Source organism: Dipodomys ordii, unplaced genomic scaffold (genome assembly GCF_000151885.1).
Source record: "Dipodomys ordii isolate 6190 unplaced genomic scaffold, Dord_2.0 Scaffold55, whole genome shotgun sequence".
NCBI classification, from domain to species: Eukaryota; Metazoa; Chordata; class Mammalia; order Rodentia; family Heteromyidae; genus Dipodomys; species Dipodomys ordii.
This window is the reverse complement of record NW_012267271.1, coordinates 2488821-2499128: the sequence shown is the minus strand read 5'-3', so window position 1 is coordinate 2499128 and position 10308 is coordinate 2488821. Positions and strand designations below refer to the sequence as shown.

At 37.0% G+C, this 10308-nt stretch overlaps 1 protein-coding gene across 5 annotated transcripts in view; it reads left to right on the top strand.

The window, feature by feature from the left end:
- Positions 1-10308, top strand: part of Mapkap1 (mitogen-activated protein kinase associated protein 1) — a 234357-nt gene that overhangs the window by 33381 nt on the left and 190668 nt on the right. For all 5 annotated transcript variants that reach the window (XM_013021480.1, XM_013021475.1, XM_013021479.1 and 2 more), the window contains exon 4: positions 8180-8328. In XM_013021480.1, coding sequence (XP_012876934.1) covers positions 8180-8328 — 149 coding nt within the window. The remainder of the gene's footprint in view (positions 1-8179; positions 8329-10308) is intronic.

Here is a 10308-nt window from a genome sequence, read left to right as displayed (position 1 = left end):
AAAAAAAAAAGTGAATAAGATAAGTTCCTCAGCTTGAAATCTGATACATCTAATAAGAGGATTTTTGCTTGTTCTTCTCCCATTCATTTCTTAGAGTTACACTCATTTTAAGGGTTTTGTAGCATACACTGGAGAAATGCATAGTTCCCCTTTGGCTTTTATTTGCCATTCTTGCTGTCTCTTAGATTTCAATAATTGACTGTGTGATTTAATTTCTAGAGAGGCTCCATATCATTCCTGTCCACACTTTGAAATGTTGACTCTGAATCTTTCTAGACAACAGTCTGCCTGGTGGTCGTTTTTGATGGTTAGATTGAACCTCACTAGTGTCTGAATTCTTAGAGTATGTTTCATCTTTAAACCACAGCTTAGTATTCTAGGTAGCCTGAAACATGCTAGAAAAGTAGGTCCCTTAAGGGACTGGGAAGGTGGCTCAGTGGTAGAGTGCTTGCCTTGCATGCATGAGGCCCTGGGTTCTATTCTTCAGCACCACATAAACAGAAAAAGCCAAAAGTGGCACTGTAGCTCAAGTGGTAGAGTGCTAGCCTTGAGCTGAAGAGTTGAAGGACAGCACCCAGGCCCAGAGTTCAGGCCCACGACCAACAAAAAACAACAACAAAATGAAGAGTTCACTAAGCATCTTCTTGGCAAATGTTTCAGCCCATCTGTTCTCACAACCCTTTCCTGCCTCCTTTTTGGTGGTAGTTGGGTTGAACTTTAGACCTTGTGCTAATTCTGCTTACTTGCTCAGTTAGTTCTCTACCACTTGAGCCACATCTTCAGTCCCCTTAGCTCTTCAGCTTGAGGATAGTTCTGCCACTTGAGCCACAGTGCCACTTCCGGTTTTCTGATGGTTTATTGGAGATAAGAGTCTCACGGACTTTTCCTGTCTGGGCTGGCTGTGATTTTTATTCCATCTAATTGTAGTCTATCCATTAGAATTAGGAAGGATTTTAGAAGCTATCTAGTCTAGATGCTGACATTCTTTGTGAACTTACTGATCCATATGCTGTGAGACCACATGATGAGAGAAATACTTCAGAGTAAGTATTTAGTATTCCCATAACAAAAACTTTATGGATACACATGAAGATGGTGTAAACAGAAGAAAACAGGGAAAACATGTCAGATTCCCAATATTTTTACTTTTATTGTTTTAAATGATTTTGGAATAACTGGGGAGGGGGGTAATAGCTCCGTGGGCCCTGGGTTCAATTCCTATTAACATGAAAAACAAAAGTGATATTGGAAAATAGTATCTTTCCCATAGTTGATTATTACCCTTATTATTCTTTGAGTCTTATAACAAATGCATTTTCTATAATTCCTGGATGCCTCAAAATCCTATGCTAGCTGCCTGGAGGAATACACTAACCTGTCTTCCAGAACTTTGAAGTCCAACTAGAAGACAAGGCTTTTTATGAATGAAATGATGAAATTCCAAATAACGATGTAGTTTGTATCAATTATATATAAATAGTCCTGAAGTTTTGTTTATGTTTTTGTATTATTGATTTCTTACCTACAGTGGCTGTATATAAGTCAGAAGTGTATCCCAAAGTGCATGTTATAGTGACAATCTGTATATATTTCTGGGTCCTATCTGTGGAATTCCCAGTGTAGTAGATAGACTGGGGTCCACAAATCTGTACAAAAAAAGCTCCTTAGATAATTCTGATAAGTAACTAGCTTTGGGGTATATAACATTTTATGTAGTTCAGCAAACTATTAATATGCCTATATTATAAAGATGAGAAAATTGGAGCTCAGATTAAATGACTTTCCTAAGCTACTTACTCAAAAGTAGTAAATGGCAAAGCCAAAATCAATGGCAAATTGCCTGGCCAGTGTGACCCAAAGGGTTTTTTTTTTTTGGGTCCAGTCATGGGGCCTGAACTCTGGGCCTGGGTGCTGTCCCTCAGCATTTCAGCTCAAGGCTAGAGCTCTACCACTGGAGCCACAGCGCCACTTCCGGCTTTTTTCTTTTTTGCTTATGTGGTGCTGAGGAATCGAACTCAGGGCCTCATGCATGCAAGGCAAGTGCTCTACCACTGAGCCACCTTCTCAGCCCGCAAAGATTTTATACTCTTTCTACTCTGCTCCACCTATTTCCATACCATTGTAGGAAGAAGCTACTTTTGAAGCTTTAGGTATTGAGGAGTTTGTTACTCCTTATTCCTGTCCTTCTCTGTTAGCTATGGCCAGGGCTTAGGGACTTTTCCAAATCCTCTATACTAAACAAAAAATTATATAGCTAGACTCTGATGGTTCACACCTGAAATCTTGAGCTACTCAGGCAATTCGAATCCAGTTTAGGCAGAGAAGTCTGAGAAACTCTTATCTCTGATTACCAGCAAAAAGGCTGGATTGGAGGTGTGGCTCAAGTGGTAGAGCTCCAGTCATAAATGAAAAAGCCAAGTGAGAGGGTAAAACCCTGGTTTAAGCTCCAGGACTGGTACCTCCCAAAATTATATATATATACATGAAAAATTATAAGAATTATATATAACGCTGTGGCTCAAAGTGATAGAGCGCTAGCCTTGAGCTAAAGAGCTGAGGGACAGCGCCCAGGCCCAGAGTTCAGACCCCACAACCAGACCCCCCCCCAAAAAAAAAAGAATTACATATAAGCCATCAGTAATCTCACATCCAGATAACTGTTAATGTTTTGATATATTTATTATAGATTTCATTTACATATGTGGGAATATATATTTCAAACAATAATTATATATTGTCCTTTTTTGTATTTGTTGTGCACACAAATAGTTTATAAATAGTTTTATAGCTATCTCCATGTAGATTCTGTACTTTTACATTTTATATTAGAGTTGGGTATATTTTGTATTGCCATCATAAATAACAACTTTCTTATAGCTTTATTGTTGATCTTTTGTAAAGAAATCTATTACTTTTGAGCCCAGCGCTGGTGGCTCACACCTATAATCCTAGCTACTCAGGAGGCTGAGATATGAGGATCGCGGTTCAAATCCAGCCCTGGCAGGAAAGTCCATGAGACTTTCCAATAAACTACTAGAAAACCGGAAGTGGCACTGTGGCTCAAGTGGTAGAGCACTCACCTTGAGCTGAAGAGCGCAGGGACAGTGCCCAAGCCCAGAGTTCAAGCCCCAGGACCGACCAAAAAAAAAAAAAATCACAAGAAATCTATTACTTTTGTATATTTGTTTTGTATCTGGCCAACTCACTGAACCCTTATCAGTTCTAATATACAGTCTCATCTTTCTGAATATAATAATATTCTTTTCTTATAAACTTGATAGTTACATTTCTAGCTTATTTTTCCAGTTTTGTATTTGTTGGAGACTTTTCTGTTTGTATTTGTTAGTAGTTTTCATTTGCGAATAATGAAAAGCTTATTTTGAAGGGGAACTTCAAAAATTAGGGTTGTTGGGCTGAAAATGGAACTTAGAGTAGAGCATTTGCCTAGTGTGAACAAGACCTTGGTTTGATCCCAGCAACACAAAGGAAGAAAAAAGAAAAATTCAGAGAATCATGAGGTTTTTCCCAAAAATCCCTAGTTAGATAACATGTGCAAGGTTTTTTCCTTTGCATCATGTTGAACTTAGGGGGTTTAAAGTGTATTGGATATTTTTCAGTATTTCAGTTATTTGTTTTGATGCTAAAATTGTCTCTGTATAATGAGTTGTTTAACAACACTATAAATTTTTCATAGCTTCCTTCTTTCTTTTTTGAAAAAATGTTTTACACTTGCGGTACACGTTTCTTCCCCTAATCTGGAGCTAGCCAGACTCCAAGGAGTTTTGGTTCTTTTCAGAGACCATAACCTGAGTGCTAGTGATATTTACTGGATTGTGTTTGTCCTTGTAATCTTTTTTAGAGGGTGAAGCAGAGAAAAAATTTTTTTTTTAAAGTATGGTGTGAGTTTGTTTTTTTTTTTTAAGATAGTATCTCACACGTAACCTTGGCTATCCTCAAACTTGCAGTCCACCTGCCTTAGTCTTCCAGGTTCTGGGGTTACAGGTGAATACCTCCACACCTGACTAGAGTGGTTTTGATTATATATATCCTCTCATGTTGAAAATTTTGTTTCCAGGAGAGAAATATCATCATCCTTAAAATAATATGACTACTAAAAGGACTTTAAAGGTTTTTTGTTTGTTTGCTTGTTTTGGTTTTTGTCTTTTGTATATATTCCAAAATATAAAATGTTGGGAATGTAAAATTGTTGTGTGGTAAACTTTCTTGATCCAATTTCTTTCTTTATACTTAAAGTGCCAACTGATTATTATACTTAGTCTCATTGATTTCATTTTAATTTTTGTTTCTGAGGTTGTGCTTTTATTTTCCTTTTGGGGGCTGTTATATATATTGAGATTGCACTTTTAATTTGGCGGCTGCAGATGCTGTTCTGGCTGTATTTGTTCACCTGGCTCTCTTCAGCTATACCACTTGAGTTATCCCTCTAGCCCTGAGTTTCACTGTTTATTTTGGAGATGGAATAGAGGTTTATAGAGGTTTCTGCCTATGGCTTTGAACTTCAATCCTTTGAATCTCAGCCTCCTGAGTAGCTAGAATTAGAGGCATGAACCGCCATGGCCTGGTCAGTTCCATGACTTTTCACAAATATTCATGCTTATGTAACTAATATCTCAGTCAAGTATAGAGCAATTCTTTTGCCTTATAAGTTACCTGTTAACCTTTCTATTCTGTTCCTTAGAGGCAGCCATTGTTCTAAGTTTTACCACCACAATTTAGTTTCTTCTTTTGTGGATGATATTTAAAACCATAAGGCTGTGTGAGATCACAAGGATTGTGAATATAGAGAGCAATACAGAGAATATAGAGCGAAAGAAGAGAACCTAGCACTGAGCTCTAGCAAATGCCAGTGACTCTTGGCAATGAGAGCAAAGGAGCTAGGGCTGGGAAGGAGTGGCCTGAGAGAGAAGAGCCAGTTTAGAGTCCTGGGGAAGCCAGTGAGAAGAATGTTTTAAACGAGGGAATGATGAACTGGCTTAAATGCTGTCTAGAGGTCTTTAGGATGAGGATTAAAGATTGGGAAGGGAATTCTAGTGATTTGATGACAGCTCCTTTGGTGGAATGGTGTGGCATGAATGCTTGATTGGAGTGGATTTGAAAGAATGGGATGAGAGGGACTGGACAGCAAGAATATAGGCCAGAGCTTGGTGCTGGTGGCTCATGCATGTAATCATAGCTACTCTGGAGACTATAGAAATCTAAAGTTCATGGTTCAGTGCCAGCCCAGGCAGGAAAGTCTATGAGACTCTTATCACTAATTAACCACCAGAAAACCAGAAGTGGAACTGTGACTCAAAGTGACAGGACACTAGCCTTGAGCAAATAAGCTGCCTAGGCCCTGAGTTTAAGCTCCACAGTTGATAGGGGAGGGGACGCATGCGCACACGCACGTGTGTGTGTGTGTGTGTGTGTGTGTGTGTGTGTGTGTGTGTCACCCTTTTGAAGAGCAAGGAAATAAGATGGTACCTGGAAATGGGGGTGTAGGGTATCAAGGAGGTGTTTTACTATTTTAGTGTGCTGTAAGAAGGAAATTAACAGTGGAAGAGAAATAGATAATTGCTAGAGCAATGTCCTTGAGTTAGAACTAATTATAAAGAAGGAGCTGGCCTGAGAGAGAGGTTCAGCCATGGTAATAGGGTCAAAGGCTAGAAGTGCAGAAGTGAGCAAGCAAAAGTTTTTTGTGGTTATTTCTGTTTCTTCATGGCACAGGAAGAAAGAGGAAGAGGGGAGGAGGTATTATAAGTTGAGGAGAAAACTAAACTGAGATGGAAGACTTAGTGTATCATCACTGCAAACCTAACCTTCCTGATAGTAGCTGCTTATGTTTAGTAAGTTACTGCTATTTCCTTTATCTTCGTTTCTTCAGAGCCAGTGATATTATCTCTTGTGAACACAAGGTGAGAAAACACCTAGTATTATACATGGCTCATAGTTTAATAAAGGATCATTTCTTTCTCAAGTGTACCTGTGTAGTTGTTAATAGATTACATGTAGCATGGTATTTGTAATATTGGAAATCTCACTTTAGTCAAATTGTGAAGTAAATGTATAATTAATATGGTGTTTTGAAATATATACTTAAATTGTTTAAGTGTACTTACATGTTCAGAATCTAGAATTAAGTAGTCAGGTTTTAGTTACCTATGATCACCTTCACTCTGAAAATATTAAGTGGAAAATTCTTGAAATAAAGAACATAAATTTTTAATAACTCAAATTATAAGATATTACTATAATTATTTTATCATTATTAATCTTACTGTACCTAATTTATAAATTAGGTTTATATATTGGAACAAGTATTATAGTCATGAATTACTTCACCTGCCAAGATACATTCTGAGGAATGTTATTAGGTAATTCTGTTGTCTACAGCACAATAAGAATATGCTAGGGAGGCTGGGAAGGGATGTGAAGGGTAAACAAAAGGAGGAGGCTGCAATGCTTGGTAAGAAATGTACGCATTATCCTGCCCATGTAATTGTAACCCCTCTGTTCAGTATGTTCACAAAAAAAAAAAAAAAGAATATGCTTACACAAACTAAGATGGCTGTGACGTCACTATCCTCTTTAACCTTATGGAAATGCTATCGTATACTTGCCCATCTTTGACTGGGAATGTTCTGTGATGCACTAGAGCATGTATATAAGGTCCTCTTCATGGTTTCCAGGTATTGCTGAGGGACTTGGAACCTATCCCCTGCATAGGTGGGGTGATGGTGTACCTTTTTACCTTCTACTTTTCTGATCTATTGCCGCTGAAGTCTGCAGAGAAGCTAGGACCTGGTTGTTCACATCTGTAATTCTAGCTAATCAGGAGGCTGAGATCTAAGGATCACCATTAGAAGCCAGCTTAGGCAGGAAAAGTCCATGAGACTTATCTTCTATTAACTACTAAAAATCCAGAAATGGAGCTGTCATTTAAGTGGCAGAGCACTAGCCTTTAGCAAAAGAATCTCAGGGGCAGCACTCAGGCCCCAAGTTCAAGCACCAGGACCAGCAAAAAAAAAAAAAAATCTATTGGATTTTTGATAAACTTCTCTTACCAGACTATTAAAAAGGTAATTTTAGTTACAGTTTTAGAAAGTTCTAAGTGAATATTTAAGAGTTCTGCTGATCTCTCTTAGTTTAATTTGACTTTGCAAAGGAGTGGAATAAAGTTGAACCTGTTCATTACAGATTTTAAAATCTCAGGTTGATTTATTTTAAAAATCAAAGTATGGGCAGTTTCTCATATTCACAAAATGAAAAAGTATAATGATCCCCATGTACTTATCATCTCCTACCACCTTGATTGATATTCAGATTAACTAAATGATCTTTGGGAAGATCAGGAACTGACTTGTCTTGATTCACTAATGAATGAGAATGAAAATTCTGATGTAAAGTAATTTAATCTGATTTCTTTCAGTCATTATTTTATTTATACTAAATTTATTGAGAATCCGATTGTTTCTTTAGCAGCTTAATAGCCAAGAGCAAAGAGTGCAAATCCTAGTCCTGTTACTTACCTGATATCAGGGACAGTCAAAATACTCTAAGCTTGTTTCCATATTGTAGTATTCTAGACTCCGCCTCAAAAGCTTGTTATGAGATACATTGACTTGGAGAGTGAATGTTACCTAGTGTTATTCCTCTTTTTCCTAGTCCTTGTCTTTATCATCCAGATTTTTGTGCGAGATACCATTGGAGTCTGTGAGAGGAATAGATCTGACCCTATCCTTAAAGATCAAGAATTCCAAAATCACAAAGTCTGAGAGCCATGAGAAATCTTTGATATCTTATAGTTTAGTTTTACTAAACCTGAAAAGGTTTAGCGAATAGTCCAGATTACATAGCTAGCCGGTAGTGGCAAAGCTGGGCCAAAACTCAGGCGCGTACTTACTTTTCTTGTAGGGCGACCATTCCATTCTTGTCTGACTCTTCCCTCTTCCTTAATTCCTCGTCCTTCTAAATTGACGGTCCTGGCCTACATATTTTCCAATGCTCTGCCCTTTCGTTATGCAAACACTGAAGTTTATGTAAAGCTTTCTGTATCACTTCAGACTTGAACTGTCCCTAGATGCGCCGTCCTTAAGATTCCTGGGCAGACTTTTTAGAGAAGGTAGGCAAGCTGTCTGTAATCACAAAGCTGTTTTTTTATCTTTCTCTTGTATCTCAGCCCAGGAGTTAAAGTCACTATTTGAAAAAAAATCCCTCAAAGAGAAGCCTCCAAGTTCCGGAAAGCAGTCCATATTATCTGTGCGCCTGGAACAATGCCCTCTGCAGCTGAATAACCCCTTTAATGAGTATTCCAAATTTGATGGCAAGGTGAGTAAAAACCTGTAATACTTTGTTCCTTTAAATAAAACTACAGTTGTGTGGCATTTTTTTGGACTTTTTTTTATTGTGAAAATACTGTACAGAGGGGTTACAATTACATGGGCAAGATAATGAGTACATTTCTTATCAAGCATTGTAGCCTCTATTTTTGCTATTATTATTATTATTAGATTTAAAGTTTCAAAAGTGCCTTGTTAATTATAGAATGTCATTCACATTTTTTAGATTTAAAAAGATAATAAGAATTTTCATAAGAATATCCTTCTTGTTCTTTCTCTGTACTTATAGATATCTGAAAACTGTTTTACTTTTCCTAAGTATATGTGCACACATATTTTAGAAAGGGGAAGGAATACACATATTGATATGCCTGTTTTATCTGCTAACTATACCTGAGAGTTTGGCCTAATTGGATTGTATTAACCAGTGTCTGCTTGTATCTGGAAAGCCTTGACATTGGTGCTAGGAGGCAATTTGCATTATCTTATCTGATTCTTTATATAACTGCAGGAATTGTTGAGGTTTGAGCTCCCTTTCAGAATTCCAGGCTCTTCCTTTGCATTCCATTCATTGCAGGGCGTTCATGTTTGATAACTTTATTTTTCCCTAGTTCATTCTAACAATATATTGTTATAAAATTAAAGTACATCTGTTTTCCTAGAAAAATGACCACTGTTTCAGATGGAGCCTTATTCTATGTATAGCACCCCTCCCCCCCATTCTCAGCTGCTCTGTACCTCTATGCTGTGCTGAGCTGAGCAGAGCCTTTTTCAGGAGACAGTAGCAGTTGATTTTTATATTTATTGCTATTATGTTTGCTGCTTGGCATGGTTGTGGTGATGCTGAGTGATAGCTTGAAGGAGTCATGTACACTTTGTCTTATTTCAGCACTATTGCAATTAATAAACATACAGCTCTTTGCTTATGTTTGCATTTTTCATTTTCACATGCTAGTTCTGTAAGTTGTCATCTTGAGCAAAGAGATGTTTTTCCTTCAAACAGTTTGCCTCAGAAATTCAGCCTGTTTCTATAGGTTGAAGTCAGCATGAATGGCCATGGGAAGATGAGGTTGTTGATATTTGTAGAGAGGAAGAGAAATATAGTAACTCTGTCTCTAAAATGTAATATAATGATAAATAATGATTGCCTTATTAATGCATTATAGATAATGCATCAATAACATAAAGATCTTAACATACTCTGGAGTTTCCTCAAGAAATTGTAGATTGAATTGATGAAGCTTCTTTTATAACCTGCTTATAGACCTTCTTCCCATAGTAAAGTAGGGAAAAGAAAGAAAGCTCCAGGGGACCAAAATAGCAGCCTTAGAAAAATGGTGGGTTGGACTGTAGAAGATTAAAAAGAAATCAGATAAGTGAGAAGTTACCATTGAAGTTAGGATATAGGGATAGAATTTACTTGTTGCCACTGTGTGATACAATTTCATTGTTTAAGAACATAATGGCTAAAAATTCTGCATGATAATGCACTCATGCCAACAAAATAGCTCAGACAAAATATGGCACTCAGAATTTTCTTGTATCTTTAGATTGAGTTTAGATTTGTCAGAAGATTGTATAAGTAGCTGACTTCTGAAGTACAGGGAAAAATACTTAAAAAAAGCTATCTCCTCAGTCACACAGGAATTATTTTGTTAGATGTATGTTTACACTGAAGTCTTTCTGTAATCTGCAGTGAGCATGTGCACAGAACAGTCACCATAATACATTGGTTAAAAAAAAGATTTATATATTGATAAGTCTATCTTATGCGATGCTGTTTTCTTATTATCCTACATATTACAATTGCTAAAATACAATTAAATCCTTGTTCTCATCTATTATTTAATATTGATGTGTTAGGCAGATATGTAATGAAAGTGGCTAATATTTGAAGGATATTGTACTGTACATATTAAATTAGTCTTTCTTTATCTTTCTGAAATGCATCAATATAATATTCAATGAC